Below are 27,709 nucleotides of genomic sequence, written 5' to 3' on the forward strand. Positions count from 1 at the left end.
ACTCCCCCCCCCCCAACACACACACACACAAAACCTTATATTCCAAATGACTTTCAGCAGTCTGAAATTTTATTTATAGAGATCTTTAGTTTTCTTCCTTGCAGATAAGTGTTTTATGTTTGAATAATGGAGGGAGGTCTAGCTCCTGCCTCCACTACAAAGGAAAGTTAACACTTTGGGAACTATCTCTGATGACAGTGGGGCTGGTTTCAGGTCTCCCTTCACAGACCCTTAGGACCCCACCTTTACTTGTCTCACTCTGAGCTGAGTTCTGGAAGCCGCTATCAGCAAATTGCTGGTCCGGTTGCCAAAAACAGGTATCCATTGAAAGTCTGAAAGACATTTACAGCACAGTTTTATTTCAGACATATCTTCAAACCCAGGCGCTGTATACCGCAGTATTCCAGCCACCCCCATAAGGTATTTCCCCACAAGAAAAAGTAAAAGCCGGTCCACAGGCCACTGAAACACTGCAGATCCCCCTTTCAGTTTTCAGGAATGTGTTCCATCGGACTGTGGCCCCCTGCCATAGCTCTTAAGTTATTTCAGAGAAACAGAATAAAGTAAGTGAGAACATTAAAGGGCCTGCTTGGAGGTGAGCCTCACTTCCGTTTAGCATTAAATATCGGCATTAAAAAGCAAAAGAATGTTTTTAGCCTGGTGTTTTTACCCTCACTCCAAACCGCCTGTGTAGTAGCTACCTTTATATTTCAGTGCTTCATGGAATCAAATTACATCACATTAATTTTTCATTAGCTTAAAACACATTGAATAAATGTTAAGTCTGGGCTGGTATATGAATATTTAAAGCTTACCAAAAGGAAAAAAAAATGTAGGGAGAGTAAAAGGTCCATTTACAAATGCTGAGAGAAACAAAACCCAGCCTTCTTAGAAAAATATGATTCGTTACTGACAATTCTGGTATTGTTTCTTAAGAGAAAAGGGAGAAACTAACTGATATACAATTGTTTTCAGTCACAATCCCTGAAAATCTTTCCATGTCTCCCTTGGAGCCTTAGGTAATTTTGAATTGCTGGGACGTGTTGGCGGATTTTCAATACAGATGACGGTTTTCCATATTCATATATTGCAAGTGGAACTTTAGGAGAGTACATTTAATCTCAGAATTCTCCAAGAGTCGCTTTCAAAGCGGGTCTCTGGGCGTGTGTATACACCACACACATTTGACGTGCGCCATGTGTTCCTGCGCTCTGCAAAACAGTGGTGAAACTGAATTTCACTATTGAATTTGAGTTGAAATGAACCCATCCAAAGGATCCCGGTCTGCACTCTTTGAGGCATCTCTCAATAAATAACCTTTTAAAAATTAGTATTATTAAAACAAACGAAAAAAAGCAGGAAAGAAAAACAGTCGCGACAACACACCATTAGCATCCGTTATCCCCAGCACATAGCCCCATCATGTATTCCTCACTACCGGAGTATTTCCAGACGGCGAGTGGCTGGCACATGGTACCCCAGCGAACCAGCAGCCAGAGCTCCAGAGCTCGAAGCCCCCTCGAAGCAGAGGGCCTCAGCAGCAGCAGAAATGTGTGTTTTTACTCAAATCAGCTTTAAAAACCGGCTGTGGCAGGTGGCTGACGCAGTATGCTTTCTGCGCTTTGCGCCCCAAGAAGTGAAAGCGAAGAGCGACCCTATCCATCTGAGTACGGTCCCTAGGCAAGCTCCAAGGTTATCACTATGACCCTAGTGGTCCGGACCCCGTGTCCACTTTTCCTGTTGTCAGTCTGGGCCTGACACACTGCGCAGGGCGGGGCTGGGCTTTCCAGGCGCCGCCTGCTGAAGGTACGGTACCACGTGCGCGCCTCGCCGACTCGGACTCAAGCAAGTCCAGCTCCAGCCACCTGATCTCGCTGACCTGGGGTCTCGACTTTAGGGCGGGGCCTCTTCCTTGCCTCCTGTCTGGACATCTGCTCCCACCCACTGTCCTCGCCAGTTCTAGAGGACAGCCCTAAGGCCCAAGTCGGTCCGGGGTGGCTGCCCCCAGGGCTTGCCCCGGAGGCCAAGTGGCAGCCAAGTTTGACCCAACCCTCGCTAGCATTCCAAGATCTGAAAAGGGAGATCGCCGGGCCAGAACACAATCCGAGTCTAGGCTTCTGGGTGGTGGTCCCTGGCCGAGTGGAAGAGCTCAAACTTGCCCCTCTTGTCGGCTTCCCCCGCCCTTGACTATAGCCTCCTAGCTAGGGGGAAGCTCACAGCGTGCCCTGGCCAACCCCTTCTGCAGCTCTTTTCTTTTCCTGTCACTCTGCTCGATTTCTGCTCTCTCCCTCCCACACACTGCCCGAGCACGCGGGGGCCTGGAGTAACCTCAGCACCAGCCCCTTTCCTGGGCCTCCAATCAGTCTCTCCCCCATCCTCGTCTTTGCCATTCTGTTTTTCTCTAAAGATTCTCCTGGCATTTCCTAGCCGGCTTAGCTAGCATGACTCTTGACTCTACGTGCCTCCCACCCCTTCTCTCTGTTTGGTGTAGCATTAAAAAAAATCACACAATATGTTGAGGTTAGTGTGTTGTTGCTGCAACGAGGCTAGGAAAAAAAAAAAAAAAAAAAAAAAGCCTTATTCTGTCCTCGGAACATTTCCGGTCACTACGGTTTGGTTTCCCCTCCAGGCGATGCCAGCGCTGGTTTCATCTTACAGGCCTCTGCAGCGGAGCCCGCTGGCTTGCTCTTTCTAGCTGTGTACGCAATGTGTTCAGTTGTGGATACACCGACCTATGGTTGCAAACAAGGCGGGCACTCGGAGCCGAAAGCTAACACAGATTGCTAGTTTTTAGGCCAGGTGTATTCAGGGATCCCGACACCTCTTTGCGCCTAGATTCCATGCATCCTGATCCTTTACTCGGTATCTCTAGAGCCGCATCATCAATTCCGCGTCCTCCGAAGTGGTTTAGTTTGTCACCTGCTCCGCAGCGGGGAGCTGCCTCTGCGTTCAACGTTGCTGGCAGGGGGTTTGGAGAAGTTGAAAGCGCGCCGAGCGGTCTCAAGGAGACGTCAGGCCACAGCTGGCTGAGTGGGCAAAAGAACCGCGGGTAGGCCTGGGTACCGAGGGGATCTGAATTGCGATCCCAGCATCAGGACCGCAGGACCCCGGAGTTTGTGGCTTGCAACGGGCGCCCCCTCGGGAACGCAGCGCACGTTTGTTCCATGCTGGTCCGAGGCTTACATAGAGCAACGCTGTGTCTGTCCCCGCGTCTGGTATTTTTCGGAGTCTGGCAACCCCGCCATCCAGTGATGTTTGGCCTAATCCTGGTTTCTAGCTAGATATAGGCAGGAACGAAATAGTGGTCGGTGTGTCTTCCCTTAATCCCAAAGCGCACAAAATCAAAATATACACAGGAAACTCACCAAATCGTCGCACAAATACAAAACTAAAACCAACACAGGAAAACAAACTCCCATCCCCCATCCAAAAGCTCATTAAGAAAATCAAAATCGAAGAAAACAAAATAAATCCATTTATCAATGCAGGACACACAAGGCACTAACTGAAACAGAATCAGAGCATATCAAAGCACTGCTCAGAAGGAAAAGCCTGGCGTAGGACACAGAAGGAGACAGTCTACAAGGTCAGAGTACAAAAGCCACACAAAATCAAAACACGCAATACAGACAACAAAACACATCCCAGAGCTGAACCTGCAAAATCGGTTCCACAAAGGGGGGCGAAAAAGCAAAACGCAAGAAACAAAAGATACACAGATAATGGAAACTCTTAGGAAACAAACAACAAAACAAAACCCCAAATAGGAAGAAAACAAAAGCCAACAACCCCAGCCTCAGCCCAGGGTGAACTGTCAATTCCGAAAGGGCTTTTGATCTCCAGGCGCAGGCAGGCCGCTCCTCCCTAGCGCTGCTTCCTAGCACCCTCAAGGCGGAAGGGCGGGAAGCGGGAGCAGAGGCCCGGACGCGGACGACAATCTAAAGCTCCAGGACCGCCAAAAATCAAACCGCGGATAGAGATCCGGACCCACAGGCTGCAGGGAGGAGGTGGCACAGGGGACTGCGCAGACTACTTGGTGGGGGTGGGGGACGCCCGGGAACCCACAGCCACGTTTCCAATTGTGGCGAAATCTGCTCAGTGGATTTGCGATGTCCGGTGCCCACTGACCCCTCCCCCCATCCTCGAACTCTAGGCTCTCTCCCCTAGGTTGTAGCCCACCCTCGTGACCACCCCCTCACTCCACCCCACCCCCCCAAAATCAAACACTCTCGGAGGACAATTCACTTTCCGAAACTGCCATTGTCCAGCGGTCCTAGAGAGCTCCCCCGCCCTGGAGAACCTTCCCCTGCGACCACCCCGCAACGGGGCTCCATAGGCTTCCAGTGGCCAAACCCAGCAGTTTGGACTTCAGACTAGGGAGGTAGCAGAGTGGGGGAGGCTTGAGCTTGGACAGCGGGAAGCGAGGTTGGATGCACCACACCTTTGCTTAGTCCCTCTGCACCCGAATTTCCCTCTGGAATCAAGTCTGAGGACTCAGGGATGCCACAAAGTCTCCTGGCCCGAGGGCAGTGGGATTCCATTTAGGGGCCTGGGTAAGGTGTCCAGACTTTTCGCCTGTTTCTGAGCCCACTAGAATGGTTCTGCTTGGCCTGGGGGCTCCAAAGCAAAAGACCGGGTTTTACCAGCAGCCTTTCTGCTGAACCTCTCTGGGCTCTGGGGTAAAAGGGTCGAGCTCTAGAGGGGAGATCTGGGATCTGGTGGCTGAATGGGACCTAGATACTGTAGTGATCTGAAGCTGCCCTAGAAAAGCCCAGCAGACCTATAGAGGCTGCAGTTGGGTTGGGGGTGGGGTAGTTGAGAATCCCGAAGGCGGGCGCCGCCCTAGGGGTGAATCTGAAGATGCTGGAACGTCCCCTGTGGCTGACAATTGTGCCAACACAGGGTTCAAAACCAGCTGCTTGGCAGAATTGTTCTTTCTTTAAAATAAAAAATTGAGCCTACTGGCGCTCACAAAGCAGGGTTTACATGTAGAGCACAGGCGCACAGGGTCGCGACCCCCAGACGCAGGTTTGGAAGCGGGTACGACCCTATGACTCAAGTGCTCCTTCCCCTAGGCGCACGACTAACGCCGGGTGCAGTCTGAATCCTTCCTTCCCTCCCCCAACCCCCTATAAAAAGTCCAAGGCGGCACCGAGGCGGCATTGCTGCTTCCCGGGCCTCTTGCACACCTTTGGCCAGGCCCGGTCCGCCCCGTCTGGCACGCTGGGCAGGCCGCAGAGCCGGCACCCTTTCCCTGGTTCTTGGCCCGCAGTGTCGGGCGGTGCGCCGGGGGCGCGACGTGTCTGGGGACATCTTGTGATGTTGGCGAGAACAGGACATGATCTCACATGGCGAGAAGCTCTTTAGTTCCTTAATCATTTCACGGTGCCTTCGGACGCTTTTTTTCCACCTAAAACGTTTAGTTTCAGCTCAGTGATCAGCTACCCCAGCTCGGCGGGGGAGCGGAAGGCTTCAATTATTCCGACTTGTGAGCGGCCCCGGCACCAAAAAAAAAAAAAAAAAAAAAAAAAAAGGAAAAAAAGAAAGAAAAAGAAAAGAAAAAGAGAAAAAAGAAAGAAAAAGAAAGAAAAAGAAAGAAAAATAAAAACAAAGAAAGAAAAAAGGAAAGAAAAAAGAAAGAAAAGGGAAAAAAGGCACTCAAAAAAAAAAAAAAAAAAAAAAGTGGAAACTTTCTTCCCTGCCCATTTCATCAAGTCCTGAAATACCAATATGGATTTAGAGAAAAATTACCCGACTCCTCGGACCATCAGGACAGGTAGGAACACCGCGAAACGGGACTCATCCATGCTAACTCTGGGACACTACCCAGTGCTAGTATCCATGCTAATATCCACATAAGGAGAAAGTGGTGTGTGTGTGTGTGTGTGTGTGTGTGTGTGTGTGTGTGTGTGTGTGTGTAGTTTTCTCAGGGCAAGGCCTGTCCTTCTACAGTGCATTTGTATGGTTTTCACTAGTCCGTCAAGGTGTCTTCAAAGAGGTCTGTTTTCTTTGGGTTTTGATTGTTTCTGTTTCGGATACTTGTGTTGGTATTAATCTGGAGGTGTGCAAGTTTGGATCTGTGTGTTTACCTGAGGAAATCAATGTGTGCTCCCAAATAGGTGTTCAGTTTGAGTTTGTATGCCTGTTTGTATCTTTACTAGCTTGTATCTTGCCTTGAGTGTATTAGCATGTGTTTATGAGTTAGTGTTTGTGTATGTTCTTGTTACACCTTCTTCAAGATGTGTGTTTGTGTACATGCTGTGTTTATAACATCTACTCTCACTGAGATAAGCCTCTCGCTCACTGGACATGTACTGCTGAGGGATCTGATCATCTCTATATCCCAAGTGATTTCGGAAGTAAGAAAGAGGTGGTTCTCTGACCCCCCCCCCCCCATTTTTGGATGTCAACAGCTGCCCAATGTGTACATACCAATACATACAAAAGTGCTTGTCTCTAGGCACAGGCATAGCTCTGGGGCCTACTAGGGGTATAGTGTACAAAACATGTGCTGCCAGGCCCAAGTCTTACAATCTTGAGTGAGTCAAAAGTGATGTGAGTTCAGGACAATTAAGCTCTCTCTGTGCATTGTGTACTGTTTCATTTCTCGTGTACTATTCATTTAGCTTTTGTATACATAGGTCTCTTATAAGTGGGTAAGAACAGTCTGTGTGCTACTGATGACATTTTGACAGTGTGTGTGTATATGTTTCTCTCTCTCTCCCTCCATCACTTGCCTTTAGGCTATTACCTAGACTAGCCTCTGACATTGTGTATGTATATATGTCACACTGTATGCTCAGGCTTTGTCATGTGGGTACTGCTCCAATGGAGGATAGCACAAGTGGGTGGATATATGTGCCTAGCCTGGTCATCCAGCTGAGGTGACTGTATGTACACAGGCCTTCTTGGCACAGTGTCCCTGTGTCTCCCAGAGAGGCCCAGGCACTGGATAGTGGGATGTGTTTATGTCTCAGAAGATGTGGCAGGGCAATAGACCCCTGAGGCATAACATGATATGCCATCCTCTTTTGCTTAGTAGGCTCTTGTGCCAACCTGTACATAAATACTCTGAGTGATGGCAAGAAACCCACTTCCCTCATTTCTGGGTCGTTTATGAGACCCCAGATCTACTCAAACCTTTGATAAAGTCAGAGAGAAGAGGAAACTTAGACCCCAACCCAGGTTTACTTCCTGGCATAGCTTTGGGTCCAGAAAAGCCATAAAAGAAGAAAGTAAGGGCAGAAGCCAAAAGAAAATCGCTGTGCTGAGAGTCCAGACACAGAACCCTGGACCTCCACTCCCTTTCCATGCTTAACTCCTACACAAGGTTTCTTTCTCTAAGTGGTGGGATGCCCAAAGGTTTCTGTGCCTGCCTGGGTTGTTTACTGTTGGAACTGGGTTGGATGCCTATGAGTCAAGAGAGGGGTCTGAGTGGCTGTCTTTCCGACAAGCTGTCTACTACGAAGAATGTAATTCATGGCGGTCGATGGGCTCTTTGATTAGTTCAATCGCCTGAATAATCGTTTAATCAATAAAGCATTTCACTCTTCTGTGCTGTTAGACTGGGTGGGGTTTGTATAGGGGAAATCCTAAGGGGGTTTGGAGCTTCAAATCCTAAGAGCCACGCCCCTTAATGATGAGTTAGGGTAAAAGCCACCTGCTTGGGAAGGGGTAGCAGCTCAGGTGTACCCTTCTGCCTGTCTTCCAAGTCCTGAGGTCCAGCCTAGGGAAGAGGAGGAAGATGACTGAGAGGCTGTCCAGGCACTCAAAAGTCATCTAGGTCTACTTTCTGCCCTGAACTTTTAGGCCTTTCATGGGCCACCAAACTGTCTCTTCTTTCCTCCAGAGTCATATAGCAGCTCTTTTTAGAGGACCGCTTTCCTATCTGTAGTTTCTTTGTAGTTTAAAGCCCAATATAAAGCAAGGTCAGCACACAGCAGGGAGTCAGGAAAAGGGGAGACCCTGAAGGCAGAAACTTGTGGTGCTCATCAAATAAGACTGGGTATAGAAGGGGGGACTAGCACCTCCCATGTCTGGGACAGCGTCTCCCAAAGCTCTGGGAAACGTTTCAGAGGTTATTCTCTGGATTCCAGGTACAAGAAGCTGAGGCCTTAGGAGAGAGTACTATGTACTCTTAAGTCTCCAGAGAGAGACTGTCCTGGTGCTTCTGGTTTGCAAGGGCAGACTGGTAGGAATAACTAGCCATAACACCAGCATGTGTGCACTTCTTGAAAGGCTTGGTTTAATATTCTCCTCCCCAGGTATTTCTGCAATATACCCAGACCAAGTAGAGTAGATTCTTGATCCACTTTCAGGAATCAGACAGGCATCTCTATGCCCCATTTGCTGTGTAATCACAGACCGTTTGCTTTTCCTCTTTGGTACTTTTTAAAAATTAAGGTTAAAAGGAACCCATCAGGTTAGAAGGGCAGTGCCCAGACATCTCAGATCCTTCCTAATCAAGCAACCAATCTGAGTCCTGAAAGGCCTTGTTCTATTGGAACAAAGAGCAGGTAAATGGGCTGGAATTGGACTGCAAGAATCAATCTCAGGCCAGAACTCCATAGCAGCACCAGCTCTTGGAGGGCTTGGCTGATTCGTAAGCTGGAGGGACTGTTGGAGACAGTTGCAGAGAGAGAAAGAGAGAGGGAGAGGGAGAGGGAGAGGGAGAGGGAGAGGGAGAGGGAGAGGGAGAGGGAGAGGGAGAGGGAGAGGGAGAGAGAGAGAGAGAGAGAGAGAGACTCTCCAAAGGTGTCTTGGTTTCTGAAACACTCTCAAAATGGTCATTCAATTAACAGACAAAACTTTCCAAAGCAATTGAATTTAAATAACTTGTGGGTTTTGTTTGTTTTGCTTTGTTTCCCACTTCCCAGCCCCCGCCCCCATGGCTTTGTTTTACAGGTTTATGCTCTTGGTATAGCTCTCTGTGTAGCCCTTCCTGGACCCAGGCTGCAGATGAAGGCAGGACTTGAGGCATGGAAGCCTATCTCTGTGGGGGAATAGCTGTTCAGCCTCAGACTGGTCATCTAACTTCTCTGGGCCACTGTTTGGAAGCTGGAGAGGCTGGACTAGGTGGTAATATTAGGGCTGTTCACTTCTTGGGGATTTGAAGTTCTCAGAACTCAGGAACTCTAGGAGTAGCAAACAAAACCACTCAAAAGGAAATTTCCTCTGACCCAGGATCACTAAGTACTGGGAGGGCCTTCTTTCCTTCATTGGTTAGGTAGGGTCATACAGAAGAGAACATATCCAGAGCTGAACAATATCTACTGTGTGAAAGTGGGGATCTGAGCTGTGCCTGTTGGAATGGTATCTGCAGTTTCATCTTGCCCTGCCCTCAGAATGCCCTAAGGTTTTTGTTCAAATGGCACAGGACAACTGACCTCTTCAGCCACTGTCCAGATAAATTATTTGGTTTGATACCGGCTCCCCTTCCAGTCTCCAGCCTTCTGTCTCTTCCAGACTTGCTCTAGTATGACCTCAGATAAGTTGAATTCAGCCTCTTATCCTCAGGCTTCAAATCTGTAAAATGGGGAAACCTTCTCTCAGGACTCTTTTAGTTTTAAGACCCTAGATCAGGGATTGTAAGCTCAAGGAGCAGGCTTGAGAGCTTGAGGCATCACTGGCTGATTCGAAGGAGCAGCCTTTTGACATCCATAGTGGGAATCAAGAGTCCCATAACTGGCTTGGAACTCAATTCTTGTGCTATCTGATCCACTGGGAGCTACGGGATAAGCAAATGGAGCCCTATTGCCATCAGAGTCCTTTTCCAGTTGTAACCTCCTTGCCCTATGGCGGAGGTGGCTGTGGGGCAGCAAAGATCAAGACCAGGAAGGGGTTGGAGAGAGAAAGCTACCACCCCACTGCCTTGTACACCACAGCCTTCTGAGTCCCCAGAGACCAGCCTTGGCTGTTTTCCTGCAGCTGTGCCCCAGCGGGGGTGGGGTTGTGTCAGCCAGGGGAGAATTGCCCACTTGTCAGGGGCAGCTTGGAGGAGGATCCACAGACTGACCTAGTATAGAGATTTTAGAAGTGGAGCAAGGGGAGAAGAATGGAAAATGAGGAAAGTCAGGCAGAAAGCAAATAGTGAAAATGATCCTTGGATCGGCCTGAGCTTTGCCCTCGATCTGCTATGCCCGAAGCAGACGTCTCAGAGTTCTTGTTTTGGTGGATTTATGTTTAATAGCAGAGAGTTGTCACTTATGATTCAAAGGAGTGAGTGTTTAGTATTCTCCCACAGCTGCTGGGGCAAGGGGAGGAGGACACTCGGTGTCTATGTTGGATTGGGTTTTAGCACACTAGAAGGCTCACAGAACTATAGCTACCTGGGTGAAGACACTTCTGTTTTTTGTTTTTTTGTTTTTAAGTCCAAAAGTTTGATTGTGGTCTTACATTCCCAAGAAACTGGGACATGTGCTGGGTAAACAGCTTTGCTGGATCAGGAGAATTCCATCTGCTAGAAGCCTGTCAATTTTTGTCCTAAAATCTACAGGAACTTTGGCGAGGGAAGGTCGGTTTTTCCTGCCAGGTGGGAACTTCGGCTTTTGTAGCTATCCTGATAGCACACTGCCAGGCTCTGGCAAGTAGAGGCCACAGCTCCTTCAGGTGCTCTCATTAGCTCTGGATGCCGGTGGACTCCTTCCCTTTTTAAAGAGGCCTTGCACCAGATGCGGAAATCCTCTTGTTGACAGAAGCTTTGAGCTAAGAGCATCGGCAGCTCCCAAGGGACCTATCAGCTCCTAGGCTAAGACAACAGAAAGGATCTATGCTTCTGCGCTTGAGGCAACCTGGTCCAAGCTTTGGAGACTCCCCAATTCCTGGTAACCTTTAAATAATATCCCCCCACTTCTGCCTTTGGTTAATGCAAAGCTGGGTCCTCTGTGAATAGAAGAATGAGAAAGGAGGATACAGAGGAGATGGCTGTTGCTTAGTGGAGTCTTTATAAACTTAGGAAATGTTTCCATTCGAAGGAACCAGCATCAAAGACTTCACTAAACACTGCCCATCTTACAGAGGAGCAAAGTGAGGTCTAAAGCAGATATACTCACAGAAATCTGCCACCTAGATTGAAAATCGGATCTCTACTGTGCTGCGTGTCTACCTCTAAAAATCTGAGGATGTTTTTCTATTTTTTTTTTCCTTCTGGAGACATCTCTCCCATCCTCACCCTTGGTCCCTCTCTTGGTTGCCCTCAGTCTCTAAGTGCATCCCAGAATCTCAACGGCCAGCAGAAAGATCGGCTCTGTGGGACCAAGAGCATGGCTCTCCAGACACTGCGTGGTCCCTGTTCTCTCTCTCTCCCCCCTTTTCCACTAGGCCTTCTCCCCACACGTTTGTCAATGAACGTGGCGCCGCTGCTCGGGCCCCGCCCCCCATTCTCTCTCATTGCCCAGGTACCGGCTAATCAGGCGGAGCCCGTGGATTGCTTAGCCAATAGAGCAGTATTTCGGGCTAGGACCGGATGCCCCCGTTCTGATTGGCTTGATGGGGCGTGATTGGCAGGTGAGCTCCCGCCCCGCCCCCGCCCGGAGGGAGGCTGAGCCCCGGGCGGCGCTGTCCACACGCAGCGGGTCCTGAAAGCGGCTTCGGGGCGGCGCGGTGGCGCACTGTGAGCGCCGAGCAGGCGGAGGGCTAGCGCCGGCGGCGGCGGCGGAAGAGCGGGCATTAGAGCCGGCAGGGGCTTCATCTCAGCACCGACAGCCCCGGCGGCCCCGGCGGCCCCGGCGGCAGGGACCCTCATCCTCTCCTGCGCCCCTCGCTTCACGCTGAGCAGACGCGGCGGCTGTCCCGGAAGAGGCAAGCCAGGGACAATCTACTAGGAACCCCGAGAGCGGGCAGCGGGGCTCCAAGAGTTGGTAGCGTGAGGCACAACCAGGCGCGAAGGGGCCGGGAGCCGCGGGGCCCGCGAGAACTTTGAAGGCAGCGGGTCCCGGGCGTTGAGGTTGCAGCTCCGGGGCGCACCGGGCTCCCAGCTTCAGCAGCTGCAGCATCTCAGAATCCGCCGCGGCCCCTGCGCGACAGGAGAGGGAGTTCTCTGTAACTTCGTCGGAGACGTCGGAGAGCCGGCAGGAGAGAGGTGGAGGGCTAGGTCGGGCTCCAGAGACACGGAGCAGCGGGACATAGGAAGGACCTGGCGGAGACCGAAGCGTGGGCAGACCCTCGAGCAGCAAGACCGCAGCAGCCTGGCAGTCCGCTGCCCCGGATTGCGACGAAGGGCCCTGCGTCCGTGGCCTCCTGTCGGCTGCTGGTCCCGCCCCAGGCTCCCCTAGCCGTCCTGGAGGTGGGCCCCTGCGCTATGCCCTCGACGCCGCGGGCGCTTGGGCCGCAGCTTCTCTGGTGTGGGCCGGGAGCCGCCGCTTGAGCCCGCCGAGGAGCGAAGCCAGCGGAGTTGGGCGCCCGCTCCCAGACCTACTGGCTGGGCACCGTTTCCCGCCTCTCGGCTCAGCTCTCCGCGATCTTCCGCAGGCGGCTCTGAGAGGGACCCCACGGCTGCAGAGGTGTTTTCTGAGCTTAGCTCACACGGTGCCCGGCCTGGTGGCGCGGTTCCCTAGGCGCCCTGGGCAGCCCTTTGGCGCCTAGAGGCAGCGGCGTGGGCCGGCCTACAGTCTGGAGCGCCCCGATGGAAATACACTGTAAGCACGACCCGTTTGCATCCATGCATAGTAAGTAGGCGGCGAGCTCGCTTCTCTCACTCTCCGGCCGGGATCGGGTTGGGGGTGCCGGAGTGCGGGGTAGGTTCTAAGTCCTGGAGGACTCGGGACTTCTGTAGCTGCGTAGACAACTTTGCAAAGTGCAATGCTTTCAGGCAGCGGACGCGGAATGCGTTTGGCCGCCGAGGCCGAAGCGCCTGGTGAGTGAATCCCGCCTCCAGCAACGAGGTAGTGTAGGCAGGGAGCTGTAGCCTTTCCGGAGTTCTAGCAGCTGATTCTCGGAACCCTGGTTCATACTCATAGAAAGCTCGCAACTGGACCAGTTGGAGGGCAGGAAGTTTTAATAGAGGTCAGTGAACGTCTCAGACAGCGCACAACATCCCAACTCTGTTGGCGCCTTTTTCAGCCATGGGACTGAACAAGACTGATGCTTAGAAGGAAAAGTGGAGCCCTGATCAGTCCCTGTGTATGTGAAGAAAGAAGTGAGAGTTAAGAAAGGGCACCAGGTCCAGGATTCCAAATGCGTCCTGTCTCGAGGAGAGGGTATTTAAAAAATCAACGAAGTCAGGGTCCCTAAGCTACACTTCAGTTTAGGCTTCGGCCAGTGCATTCAAGAGACCTTTAAAGACATCACTGGGTCCTTCTCTGTAGGATGTCTACCTTGAGATGGCTTTTCTACTAGAAAGAAAAAAAAAAGATAGAAAGAAAGAAAGAAAGAAAGAAGGAAGGAAAGAAAGAAAGCTAATTAGTCACATGTAGGCGTCCCTGCCTTCTGAAAACCTGTGCAGTGTAAGAGACCGGCAGGGTCATTTCGGGCACCGGCAAGGCCCTGCTGCCTAACCCACAGGGATCCTGCCAGTTCACCCATTAACACAGCCTCCTGTGCGATGAGCGCTCTTCTCACGGTGAGTTAACGCTGGATTAGATTCGGAGATTTCAAGGAAATTCCAAGTGGAACGAATCGCGTTTCCTTTCTGTTGGCTGTAGCCTCGGCCAGGGAAAGGCGCCAGGCTTTGGCCGACTGCACTCGGGTGCCCAGCTCAGGTCTCTGCGGGCTGCAGATCTCAGAGTAACTCCGTGGCTAGCAGCCGGCTGCAAGCTTGTTTAACCTCAACCAGCCGGCATCCCGCTACTCCAGCGGTCCCCTATTTAACAAAGGCAGTAGAGACCCGGCTAGAGAGAAGGCAAGGTGAAGCAATAATCTTCGTGTCTTCCACCAAGGACCAGTGGCCTGGTAGCAGGGGAAGGTTTGTTTAGGCAGCCGAAGCGAAGCAAGGCTTCGAGCAGGTCAGCTTCTCTTTGTGTCAATATCCCAGTCGGAGGTAAACCTCCCGAGCAAGCGGCGACAAGATTCACGCAGAAAAGCTGCTTGCTCTGGTCCCAGCCCCAACGATTCCTCCCTGTGTGGAGACTGGGTTTAAGCGATTTCCAGTCCACCATGGCTCCAGCGTCTCCCGCAGCATTTTCCTGCGCAGGCTGGCTCTAGAGCCTCTCTGCTCTTACTCAGAGGGAACCTGAAAACAAATGAGTTGGGGGCAACCCTCGGAGATGTGGGCAAGAAGCAACTGGGAGGCAAGATGGGTAGGGCTGGCTCCCGTGCTTCTGGCAGAAATCCAAAGGCCTGTACTGCCTCTCTCTGTCCAGAGTTCTGCTGCCCAGAGGTCATGCCCAAGCCCGTGGGGAGACAGCATCAGACTTGGTGGTCTTGCGGTGTGCATCCGTGTGGAGAGGCAGCTCCTTCCAGGTGCAGGTTAACCAACTGCTAATGTCTCAGCCTTCCTGCCGGGCCTTCAATCTGCCCCCTCCTCGGGAAATGCTCCCTCCTCCCATTCTCAATCTCCCTGGCAGCACAGTGGGGGCTGGGCAAGCCTAGCTTCCAGAGCTAGTGGAAGCCCTTGGAGTCTTTGGAAAGACCTTAGTTCTTGTGCCTAAAGCTGTTTGCTTGCACAATGTAATCTGTCTCCGGGTTCTAATTTGCTAGTGATGGAGGCAGAGAAAATAGGTTCTGCAAGGTGGCAGGTGTACTAGGATCCTTCGTTTCATTTTTTTTTTCCTGGCCCTGATCAGTTTTTCCTTGTTACCTCCCTTCTTCCGCTACCCCTCACAAGCAGTCCTGCACTGGACAGCTTCTGTTGAGAAGGACAGACACATCTGCATATTTGGCTTCTGAGTTCAGAGGTACCTACCCAACACTCCATTCCAGTTCCACCAAGCACACTGGCACAGCGACCCTACCCTAGATGTTTCCTTCCGCCAAGCATTTTACCAGTTATAAAAGTACTTTTGTGGCCAGTGTCACACCTGAGGGTGACCCAAACCTTCAATTACCTCTGTTTTATAGAATATGATACTGTGAGTGGAGAGATAAAAGGACTGACTAAATTGTAGCTGGTTCTTGGGATAGAGGCATACCATTAGGCTTTGGGGAATTCATGGAAAGGGGGAAAAGAGAAGGACCGAATCCTAGAGAGGGCAATGGACTGCTGGCATATCCACACAGACGAGGCTCTCCCTCTGTGTAGACCAACCATGTCTGTATTCACAGCATGACTGTGTGTCAGCACCTGGCTGTCCACTCTCTGGGATTCTGTTTGTGTGTCTATGTGTGTCCCTTCCCCCTTCTGCTTTGGTGCATTTAGAAAGAATTTCTATGATCTAGAGTCTTATAGTTCAGTCTTTAGCTGAGCAGTGATATCTCTTTCCTAATAATCTGTGCCTAGTCATAGTTCTTGGGGTTTGGGCAGTGCCCTTTGTGGGCCATATGTCCTTAACAAGGTCTGAAGAGCATTTACAGAAGTGAGCTTCTTCCAGGCCAGAGACACAAAGGTCCTAGGGGCATCCACAGTTCCACTGGTCTTCTACCCTCCTTCAAACCCTGTTCCCCTAGGTGGAGACCGGTGATCTTTACTTTTGTTGTATGTGTGTTTGTTTCCCAGTTTCTACCTAATTTGCTTCCATCGTTTCTGTGCCAGTCTGCAAATTCTGCTCCCCTTAGACATGATGGCTGAGTCCATGTCTTAGCCCAGTGCCTTCATGGTGGATGACCCCTCACCTAGCTGAAGTACACAGTAGAAGTTGGGGTTTGAGTCTTTGAGGAGATGCAAAGCTGGAGCAAGGGGAGAGAGAGAGAGAGAGAGAGAGAGAGAGAGAGAGAGAGAGAGAGAGAGAGAGAGAGAGAGGAAACAGGGTCCCACCCACTGAAATCCTATCTTCCAGAAATCCCCTTCCAGTTGCTAGTCTATTTTGATTTTTCCATTCCTTCCCGACTCCCTCTGCATCCCTAAACTCTGTGTTCTATCAAGCCTTCCTTTCTTTGCTGTCTGTCTCAGCCCCTACTCTCTATACCCTTTGCACATACCTCTCTTCTCTTGGTCCCACTGGCTCTCTCCCTTAGATGTAAGCTTCCCTTCTTATATTAGCACCTTTGCTGAGGCCTCAGTGGTAAAGTGCTCTGCTGGCTATATTTGTAAGTGTGAGGCAAGAGGACCAAGAGGATCTGAGGGCCTGTCCAGGAAATAACGAAAGTAAGAGTCACCTAGGCCAAGTTCTATGTCAGATGTGGACACTTGCCTTAGATTCTGCAAATTTATTAGCCTTGTGGATACAGGGAGGTAGTCTGGGGGATCTGCTGTGATTTACAGAGACCTGGTTCTAGAATATTCTCAGTTTTTGCTGTGACACAAACCCACAAGTCCCCTACAGAACCGCTCTTGGCATTGAAGTTCTCTGAAGGTTGCCACTGTGTTTGGGGTAGAAGTTTCAATTGTCAGGATACAGCAAACAATTGCAGATTGGCTAGACTGCCTGGACCTCTAGATCATATCAGAAGTAAGCTGAGTCTTTCAGCTGCCTTTTCTCGATCTCTATCCTCCCAGTGAGCACATCCCAATTTTGGGTGTACTTTGTTTACTTACTTCCAGCCTATTCTAAAAAAAAAAAAAAAAAAAAAAAAAAAAAAATTGATTCATCCCCCCTCCCCCCTTAGGTCTCTTTGTCCCAGATCAAAGCTGTTGATCAGGGTTGCTGTAATCTTTCTGTTATAGGTAAGCCATTTAACTATGTCCCTAGCTGTAAAATTGTGCTCAGGACAAATTTCTCTCTCTCTCTCTCTTTTTCTCTTGTCTCCTGTGTGAGTTTTGATGTTGCAGAACAATCAAAATTCATTAAAGGCACATTTAAAAAAATCAGAGAAAGAGTCAGCATAGTTTGGGACTAAGTAATGTTATTTCCTAAAAAAAAAAAAAAATTGTTGTTTTCTTGGACATACACCCAAACCTGGAAATTTCGGGAAATAATTCATGATTTTCTTTTTTAAAAGACACTTTTAAGGAAATAGGTTTTGTTCCTCAATTTCAGATATTGTTCATGGGCCTGGTCATTAGATAAGCCCTGGACCAGGATGGGTGGTGGCTGAGCTGTGGTGGTTACTTTCTGCTTTAAAGTTGGAAATGTGGATATGTGTGTGACCTTGGAGATGCCTTGACTTCCCTGCCGGTGGAGTCCAGTCTGTCCTAGGGTAGCAGGTTACCCCTCAGCCTCTGAGCTGCCAACAGCATCAGTATGCTCTTGAACTTGTTTTGGCTCTAACCCTCAGCAATGCCAGTTAGTGACTGATTGACAGTGTCAGTGATGTTACATTGGGTCAGTCTGTGTTGACTGGTCTGGCTCTTCAGTATACTCAGGTCCCTATTTCCCTTCAGAGTACCCCTGATGTACCAGCATAAGTGTAGGAGAGGAACAGGCACTTTCCTTGACTTTTTACTTAAAAACACTCCATGGCGCCCATGAAATCTGAGACTCAGAAGCTTTCTTATTTCTTCCTAACCAATTTAAACCTGATCGCAAGACATGCCTGAAATTCCAGGGGCACACCTTTCTAACAAAACCTGATTCAGTGGAGTGTGCTGTGTGCAGAAGACCCTGTGACCCATTTCTTTTGTGTGCGCTGAGAGGGTACAATGGTCAAGCCTGCACGTCAACATCACAGTCTTAAAGGAGGCTTTAATTTTTTTTTTTCCTATTTTTAAATTAGGGCAGCGGTTAGGTTTTGTCTCAGCATTCTGAAAATGCTGGTCATTAAAAAAGAAAAGTCTCCAGTTCTTGAATTCGATAGCTGATTTAAAAACACGTTCCCCCTTGAGATGTAGATGTTAGAACAGCCCGTTTCCCCTTTGAAGACATTTGTTTAAAAGAGAACAAGTTCCACCATATTTTTTCTCTTTAAATTTGATTATTTTTAAGACGTAATCTTCTCCCCAGGATCTTCCTCAGATTCAGCATTGTGCACTAAATTGAGCTCCTGTCGTACAGATTCTTTTCCCAATCCCCTTACCCCTTTCCCCAAATGAAGAGAAAATGCTAGTAGCTAAAAGACACAGTGTAGGGAGCTCCCGGTAGCTCAGTTGACTGTCTGCAGATGGTCAAAAGCTGAGACTGGAGTTAAAAGGCCATCTAGGGTCCTTATGTCATCCGCATGATTGACACCAGGTGTAAGACATCTAGCCTGCTGGCCATTTGTGATCTTAGAGGGGTCTAGGTGCTCACAAGGGCACTTGTACTATGTGACTGGTTCTAACCACCCTTCCCCTTGCTTTTTGTTTTTGATCTGTTTCAGGACATGGAGGAGTGAATCAGCTTGGGGGGGTTTTTGTGAATGGACGGCCACTCCCAGATGTAGTCCGCCAAAGGATAGTGGAACTTGCCCATCAAGGTGTCAGGCCCTGCGACATCTCCAGGCAGCTTCGGGTCAGCCATGGTTGTGTCAGCAAAATTCTTGGCAGGTAAAGGCATGGGCTCCAGGCTTCCCTCAACATTTTAAAGAAAGAACTAAAAGACAGCCCGCAGCTGTTCAAGGTGCCAGTGTCCCCATGAGACTATGGCGGACATTTTGCTCCACACACCCAGCACTTCAGCATTTGCAAAGTCTTTTGAGACCATCCTATTTAAAGTAGCTGTGGAAACTCCTCTTTTCAGTGGCACGTGGAATAGGGGGACTTTGTTAGGAGGGACAATGTGCTTCTCAAAAGTCTGCTGAATTATTTTAAAGAACCTAAGAGTAGGAGGCTCTTATGAATTTCCCCCTAAACCTCTTAGGTGAGCTTGGGGGTCAAGGGAATGGTTGGGAGATCAATAGATACAGTAGGCAACCAGAGTCGAATGTTTCTTTTTTCTTTTTCTCTTTTGGTGCAGGGCTGTGTACACTTTAAACGATACCTGCTGAGCTTTACTGCCAGTCCTCAGCTTTTCCTTTAAACAGCACATTCTATCTTTAAAAGCCAGCCGTCCTCTTCAGTTGTATCATCAGCCTTATGATGTCGGCTACCGTGTGTGTTTCCCTTCTCTGTGTTTTGTTCCTTTCATAGTGACAGGCATCCTGAGTATGCATTCACTTAGAAGGAGGAAAACAAACTAGCAACAAACACTAAGTCTCAAATCTGACATTTGAAAGTTGCCACTTGACCCCTCAATTTGCTACAAGCAAAAAAACACTAACAATGGCCTCCTCCCAGAGGGCTGTGCTGACTTCTAGCCTCACGTTTGTGTTTTCATCAGCCTCAGCACCAGCCAGATTTTAAGAAAAGGGAACAGATCTTTCCTAGGCAAACTGACTGGCCAGGGGATGTTTGGCTAAGTCAACACTTGGGCTGGACGGAGGGCTAAATGACTCTGGGACCCATCTCTCTCAATAAATCCAAGCCACATCGGTAGGTTTGCTTGCTTGTTTGTTTAATGTCCTGGGCATGTGATTTGTTTTAGGGCTGCCTTGGCAGACAGGGAAGTGTCAGGTTTAGCTGCGCAGGGCTTTCTCACTATGTTTTCCTCACTGGTATCACCGGCCCTCATCTTTGTCCTGGGTACTTTAACAATTGATGCCTGAAGGAAAGTCATGAACATTTTTGAAGTGTTTCTGGAGTTTCTCAGTGATACTATGACTCTCTGCTTTTCTTGTTCCATCTGTTAGGACTTAGGAATTCTCCCAACAAATATGGTGAAGAACCATGTAGAAAGTCTTGATTAAGACTAAAGGAGGAAGTCGAGGGGCCAGGAATCTGACTATTGCCTTAGGGCCACTAATCCCAGTATTTATTCTCCATCTTCTTGCCTAGCATAGGTCAGTTGTGGAGGCCGAGGGGAGGGTGCATTTCAGTTCTACTTATCACTCAGCCGGCAAGAGAGTTCCAGCCTGGGGAGGTCATCAGCTTGGTGTGCCACTAAGTGATGGTTTAGGGAAAAAAAGTGAGATTAGGCACAGCAAAGGGAAGGAGCAGGCAGGGAGACAGAAACAGAGGAGAGAAAACAAAGGGAAGAAAGGATATGTTTTTTAAGACAATAGAAAAATACAGAAGAGGAGAGAGCAAGAAGAGAGCTATTTCAAAGGTTTCCTGTCTTACCTATGGAGCTGAATGGTCTCCAGTATCCTCTTGTGAGGCTTCTTTGTAAGAGGAAGTTGGGGGGATGAGAGAGGAGTCCCTTCCTTTGTTTTTACTGAGATGTCTTTGCTGAGCTGACATTTGGTTCGCTGTTTGAAAATTTCAAGATAGTGAGAGCCTTCCTCAGACATCCAAATGGCTGGTTCTCATGTTCTAGGGCTCTACAGCCCTTTACATTTCCCCCAAAGACTGAGGTGGACAGGGATCCTTCTAAAGTCAGGCCAGCAGCCTCCCATGGACCAGAATAGATTTGTCACTGGACAGAGTGGCATTCGGAAGTTATGCGCCGCTCCGGTGCCTGGCCGTTTAAGTTGTCAACAATAAATTGGAATTTCATAGCTCATTATTTTCATAACTAAGAACCACAGTGGACAAAATGTCACTCTAATTAGAACTGCCTTTTAAGAAACAAGTTCAGCCCTAAAACAGTGTGTCTGGGAATTTCCAAACTGGGCCAGTTTGATCCACAGATTCCCCCCAACCCCCAGAGGAATTTGATGGGTGCTGACTGGGTGACAGATCATAGAGTGTTTGGTTTGTGGTGGCTGCATTTTTCAAAGGCTGTGTAGCAAGGCTGGCAAGGTCCTTGGGAGCAGGCAGCTCTCTCTGTTCCCTCAGGAAGGTGTGTGGGCTGCCAGGAGTATAGACATCCACCCTAGAATTCAAGGCTGTAGTGGGCTGGGTATTTATATGAAGGCCAAGACAAGAGCAGGACTGTTGTCTCCTCTCATTGGGAATGCCAGGTCATTTGAAATTTGGTGACATGTCACATGATAAAATTAAAACAGTAGAGATTTTAATCCCCAACTGTGCGCTCTACTTTATGCAAATTCTCTTTCATCTGTAATTTATTTTTTTATTTTTGCAAAATCTATTCAGTCATTCTGTATTCCTGTTGTCATAGCAGCTCTGCCAAGAAATCAGGGCAAATACCCGCCCCTTACAGAAACGGGGTAACTGAGGCCGAGGGAAGCTGAGTGAGTTGGTCAAGATCACAGAGCCGTTTGGTGTCAGAGCCACTACAGGCATGGCACCTCTTGACTCCCAACCTAATGCTCTTTGTGCTCTTTGCATCGAGGGACACTGTGCTGGTGGCTGTCGCTCTTCTTTTGTCTGTAAGCCAAAGGGCTGCACGGCTGTTTTGCTGAGATGAAAGGATGGTTATTAAGTCCGAATCCTTACTTGACACAGTCTCGAGTTGGGGTTTCAGGGGGTGTCTGTGTTACTTTCTAAGGGCCTGGCCCACGTGTCAGTCAAATGGACGACAGAAGCCTCGATTGTCGGGACTGTGGAATCCCATAGTTGGCACTGCTCAAGTACGCAGGGCAGGGAGCCCTGGGCTGCAGCATGCTGGCAACGTAAGCAGGGGCTTTACTCTGCTGCTCTGTGAGCTGCTGTGTGGTCACTGTGGTTCCATTGAGAACACAGTACAGTCTGTACATCTGTAAGTGCTGAGACCATCCATGCCCTAAGAGGAGCCAGTGACTTTTGGTTTGCTGAATGAGTGAAAGAAGCTTGAGAAAAGACCTCGCAAATGGTAACACTCTCCCCAGTTGTAAGAAGTGCAGCTCCCAGTGCTTCAAATGTTATAATGAAGCAGAAGCTCTTAGGAAGAACTGGATTCAAAGTCTGTCTCTGTAGCCAGAAGGAGTTGTGCAGGTCCCTTACTCTTCTGATTATTTATTTTTTCTTCTATAAAATCCTGCTGGCGTCCAAAGATGAGTGAGGATCAAGGTGATTTGAAGAACTCCACAAACTCTAGAGGGCTGTACCAAATAACAACTTGTTACGTGACAGTTAGCAATCCACGTTCTCTTGAGAAGCCGGCAAGACTGTAGAATCTCCAGAAGGTGTATGTGCCAGAATTTAGGTGCCTTTCTACTTTCTATCAAAAGATATTATTTCCCTGGATTGAACTGTTTTGCGATTAAAAACAATATTTTAAGAAAATGTCTTTCAACAATTTTGTAAAGAAGGAAGATCGGTTGAGCTCTGTTTGATGTTAAAAGTTGTGAATGACTCAGTCTTCTCAATGAAAACTAGCACTGTTCTTCACTTCTGTAATACCGACTCACTTGGTCCTAGACGGACCTATCCCAGCGGAGAGTTCTAGCAACCTATACGTGTTCCATGATGCTCTGGGTCACATCCATCCATCCATCCATCCATCCATCCATCCATCCATCCATCCATCAGAATCACCCCATTCCTTCTTTCTCTCTCTCTCTCTCTCTCTCTCTCTCTCTCTCTCTCTCTCTCTCTCTCCTCTCTCTCTCTGTAGCCAAGTCTCCTCGAAACTTGTGATCCTCCTGCCTCCGCACATTGCAGATGTGTGCCACCTTTTCTAGTGCCTTCCCCTACTTCTTATCAACACTCTAGGTTTAAACATTATAATTATTAAAATGTCTTTTGGGTTAAAAAATTTTCCAACCTCAGGATAATCTTCTTTGAAAGAGGGACTCAAATTTCTTTTTAAAACTGAGAGAGGCATCCAGTAACTGCTAGAATTCAGAAAAAGAACCAAGTCACCCCCCATCCCCACCCCGCACCATGGTCTTTCATGCCTCTCTTCTCTCTGGTCTCGGTTTTGCTGTAAAACCCTGACATCCTATTTGCGTTAACGAGGAAAAGCTGATAGCATGGAAATGTCCTTAGAAACAGCCGTTTACCTCAGGGGAGGCCTCGGGGAGAGCTGGCAAGAATGGTGGTGGGTTTTTCTGATTGCTCGGGATTTGATTTCTAATACATATTTCCCATTAACGCTGGAATCCAACACTCCCTTTAATTTTATATCGGCTATTGTTTTTCTCTTTTGGAAAAAAAAGTGTAGTACAGGGGACAGCTTGAGAGGATGCTGGCGGATTCTGCTGGGGATGGGAGAACCAGCAAAGTAAAGGTCTACACCACCTTTCTGGGGAGATTTTAGTTGAAGAGGCTTCGCCAGAGTCAAAGCACCTTAACCCTTTGTTACCTCAAGGAAGACATTTGACTGGTATAAAGCCATTTTATATCACAGAAGTATATGTCAACTAACTGTCCACCCACTTATTCTTCTAAAGCAATTTATGTGCTTTAGAGCTGCCAGAGGACTGAGAGGAAAAACTAACTTGCATTTAAAAAAAAACAATCTGTAAATATGTATTTTATGATTATATTATAAGATATAATACAAGCCATGTGGGCAATTTGAAAAGCCATAGCACATTAAGAAAAGTAAAAAGAAACTAGAATAATTACTTTTAATTATAAATTTTATTTAACCCAGTGCATACAGATTGTCATTTTAACATATAACAAATACAAAAATTATTAGTGGGCTGGCCAGATGGCTCACCTGGTCAAGGTGCTTGCTGCCTAAGCCTGGTGACCAGGATTCAATCTCTGGGACTCCATGATGGAAGGACAGAACTGAGTTGGGAAGGTTGTCCTCTGAGCTTGGCACACATGTACATACATGGAGACACGCATGTACACACAAAATGCATGCTTTTAAGCAATCAAGTTTTAAAAACCATCAAGCTATTTAATAGCCTTGTTCACATTACGTTTCAAGGTCTGTTTATATTTTCAGTGTGCCACAAGTCCTACTTTGCATGTTTTCAAATGTTCATCTTCTTTCCCGGCTCCCATGGCGAACCATGGCTGACTATGGTCCTCTCTTCTTGGGTCTAGGTATTATGAGACAGGAAGCATCAAGCCGGGGGTGATTGGAGGATCCAAACCAAAGGTTGCCACTCCCAAAGTGGTGGAAAAAATCGCTGAGTACAAACGCCAAAATCCTACCATGTTTGCCTGGGAGATCAGGGACCGGCTGCTGGCAGAGCGAGTCTGTGATAATGACACAGTGCCCAGTGTCAGCTCCATCAACAGGTGAGGCTGGGGACTTGGGTGGGGCTGCTGTACTGAAGGGTCCATGTGTGCCTTCTGAAGAGCTCGCTCTTCTCCTTTCACTCCCTGGGGATTAGTGAGCAAGGGAGAAGACAGATGGTGCTGGACTCAGCTACCAGAAGAGGACATCATGCCGATAACCCAGGCCACTTAAGTTTTCTGAGTCAGGAGTGACTGACATCCCTGGATTCATCTGCCTTTGTGGAGCACTCTGTATAAACTGTCCTGATTATCCTTTCGCAAAATCCCTGCCCCTGGGATCTCAGGCTCATCTACCTGGGAACTCATCTCAGAGGTTCCCAGGTAGACAGTCCAGCTTCCAGTCTGGATGGATTTGAACCACGTATGTGTGGGAAACAAAGTCCTTTTTTGGGGCTGAGCACATGTAGCTCCTTGTTCTAGTCCTGCTACCAAATCGAAGTGAGATCTGAGAGCCTAGGACACTGCCGTGGGTTTTCTAATGATTCTAATGTGGACTCTTCAGGGCACTAAGGTGCTCCAGAGACAAGGAGATGCCTGATCCCATGCACCCTCAGATCTCACCCAGGGAGAGAAAATGCAAAGAAAGAGAAATACATCATGGTGACAGGCATAGCATTTTCGTGGACTTCACAATAGTGCCCTCTCTTTTCTCTTCCTTAGGCTGATCCAAAGTATATTGACTGATACCATCAGAGCCTTAAAAATAAATTTCTGGCTAGGCATAGGTGTAGTAACACACATGTGTAATTTCAGCAGTGTGAGGACAGTGTTTTTGAGACCAGCCTGGACTACACAGCAAGAGCCCAATTCCAAAAATAAAATACTACATAAAATGAAAGTTACATTCTGTGAGAAATTTTTCTTTTCTTTTCCTTTCCTTTTCTTTCCTTTCACTTCCTTCCTTCCTTCTTTAATGAGAGAGAGTCTCTTTCTGTATCTCTGGCTGGCCTGGAACTTGCTGTGTGCTTGAAATGATCCTCCTGTCTCAGCTTCTTGTGTGCTGGGGTTACACATGTGTGTCGATACCAAAAGTGGTACTTTTCTATTATAGATAGATCCATTTGAGCCTATGGTCAGGAGCTGAGGACGTAGCTCAGTTATTAGAGTGTTTGCCTTGCATACATGAAGCCCTGGGCTACAACCTTAGTACTACCTAAACCTGGTGCGATGGTACATGCCCATAATCCCAGTGGGATTACAGTAGAGGCAGGAGGATTGGGAATTCAAGATTATCCTTAGGTGAGGTGGACATAAGATCCTGCCTCCCAAATCCAAAGAAATAAACAATTAAACAAACAAACCCATGGCCAGGGATGAAATGATGAGATGAATATACACAATTGTTCTCATAAGAAAAAAAGTGTTCACATAAGCAAGGAAGCCAGAAGTCTGGGAATCGGACCATTCCAGTTTCTTCAGTTACATTCTACTGTGACCAGTGCTGAGAACTCCTTACCCTTGCAAGAAAGAGATGGTCAGACTGGAGTGTCTCTGAGGCCCCCTCTGGTCTGGATGGCAGCACCTTGAGTAATGACTTAGATTCACAGTGTCACCACGTAACATGTTGACTTTTTTTTGGTTAAAGTCCCACTAATTCATTAACTCTTGACCCATTTGCTTCCCTTGTCAATACCTGCTGAGGCTCTCCCTTCTTGCAAGGTGCTGAAGAAGAGGGAAAGTGGGTGCAAGCTTTTCAGACCTGTCCTAGACCGTAGACCTGAGGAGGGAGGACAATGCCAGTAGGCCCCAGGGGAGGGGTGTAGTATCTGCTCTTTTTCTGAAATGTGAAAGGTTCTAGTCACGAGTTCCCCGTGTCTGTCTCATTGCAGGAGTTTTGGGACACAAAACAAACCTGATCCTTTTCTGGGTTCAGGGTTGTTATTTTTCCTTTTAAAAGTAAATTGCATTATGGAACGATGGAAATTCTGCTATGGGAGGAGACCTTTGGCAAATCAGAGATCCTACCTGCTTTTCCAGTGAAATTTTAGTGGAAGAATGTGAATTTTGCTAATACATACTATTAGCATAGTGCACAGTAATAATGATACTATTATTAGATACAATATGTGTGCAATTTGAAATCTAGTAAAATTTTCTAGTAAAAAGAAATAAGTAAAAAGAAATATGTGTAATTAATTGTAGTTATATTTACTTAACTCCCATATATAAAAAAGTATTTCAATGTACAATCAGTATGAAAATTGTTAATGAGCTGTTTAACATTCCGTTTTTGGGGTACTAAGATTTTAAAATGTGATTTACAGCACAATGGACTTATACTGGATGTACACCAATGCTCATCCACACAGCTGTCCCCGTGGTTAAGCACCATACTGCTTAGGTCCCTGTGAGCCAGGAATCGTCCAGCTGAGGCAGGGTCATCGGAGAATGTAGAGGCAGGATCAGAGGCAATATTGGAGAAGTTGGTCCTCTCTGCAGAGTAACCTTGGACAAACACCTGATTGGGATTTGTGGAGGCCACAGGTTTTTCCAATATAGGGTACACACACGATGACGTTGTCCACAGAATAACCTTGGCTGCCCATGGCGATCACAAACTCTGTTGCCTATGTGGGTAGGGCCAGGCAGATGGCTTAATGAGGGAAACAGGCCAGAGGTGAGAGACTGTCGTGGCTAAGGCAAGTGAGACAGCACAACCCTGTGAGTGGGCAGCTGTCACCAAGTCTCAGCTGAGTGCTGCTGGGAGAGTGGGCCGGAATCTTCCCACTCCTCAAGGGAATCTAGACACCAGGATCTCTGTATGGAGGTGGATGCGTGTGCATAAAAAACATCTAGACATTTAAATGGTGGCCGTAACATGTCTCTTTGAGATAACTCACTTTGGGCTTAAATGTAGTTTTAAATTGCATTTGTTTATTTATTCATCACATCTCATCCTTGCAAAGATAGAAGCAGTTGGAGGTGTAGCAAAGGCTGTGGATGGTGGACTTGAATGAATGGTCCAGGGACATCAGGCATGGCTGATTCTGTGTCCAAGGCTGTGCTACTGGGGGCTCTGGTGCTAGTGACTGCAGCCATGGCTAGACTCGGGGACCTCTAGGGTATCTTAGTCCATAGATGTGGCTGGCTGAGTGTATCACCATGTGGCCTTTCTATCTGTGGTCTGCCACAGTCCTCAGGCCTGCTGCTGTCCTGTGGCTGGTGTAGAAGCTGAGGCCCAGATGGGAAGGCTAGGGGAAAGGCACTTAAGCTGGAAATGAGCGTAAAGTCAACAGTAAGATGAGGCCTGGTGTCCTTCCACCAAGGTCCTAAAAGGTCTCTGCAAGCCACCTCCCGTGAGAAGGAAGCCAGAAGGAGATGTCCCCCTATTTCAGAACATCATGGCTGACATGCTTTGCTGTCTACTGATCCCAGGAATCCTTAGATCTTTCCAGCACTTCTCTCCAGGCTCTTCCTGGGAACTCCTCACTGCATGTTCAGTGGTGGTGGCCCAAATGTGAAGGATTCTCTTGCCAATGCACCCCCACTCCAGGCTCATTGGAATTCATACAGAATTGCTTTTATTTTATTTTTTTTTTATAGGAAAGCAGAGTCTGTTGCATTGAGCATAATGCACCATCAAGTAAGCAGCTTGCAAGTGTCAAGAGAAAGAGAGTTCCTAGCTCTCTCCTAGCATGTGCCCGCCAAGGCAATGCCTCACTGTTTCTCTATTTCAGACTGCTAGAGAGAAGGTGATATTCTGCACTCATACTTGTTCTAGTAGGCACAGGGTCCTCTCTATTGCCCACTCTAGAG

The 27,709-nt window shown here is 48.2% G+C and overlaps 1 protein-coding gene across 4 annotated transcripts in view; it reads left to right on the forward strand.

Moving 5' to 3' along the window:
- The first annotated feature begins 5,573 nt into the window (after window positions 1–5,573).
- Window positions 5,574–27,709, forward strand: part of Pax5 (paired box 5) — a 179,938-nt gene continuing 157,802 nt past the window's right edge. The window contains exons 1-3 of one of the 4 annotated variants that reach the window (XM_076935048.1): window positions 5,574–5,776; window positions 18,268–18,433; window positions 23,756–23,953. In XM_076935048.1, the coding sequence (XP_076791163.1) occupies window positions 5,731–5,776; window positions 18,268–18,433; window positions 23,756–23,953 (410 nt within the window). In that variant the 5' untranslated portion in view covers window positions 5,574–5,730. Of the gene's footprint in view, window positions 5,777–11,583; window positions 12,666–18,267; window positions 18,434–23,755; window positions 23,954–27,709 lie in introns of those variants that run through there. The other 3 variants (XM_034502772.2, XM_076935050.1, XM_034502774.2) reach the window with 3 other exon arrangements.

This window comes from Arvicanthis niloticus, chromosome 5, assembly GCF_011762505.2.
Source record: "Arvicanthis niloticus isolate mArvNil1 chromosome 5, mArvNil1.pat.X, whole genome shotgun sequence".
NCBI lineage: Eukaryota > Metazoa > Chordata > Mammalia > Rodentia > Muridae > Arvicanthis > Arvicanthis niloticus.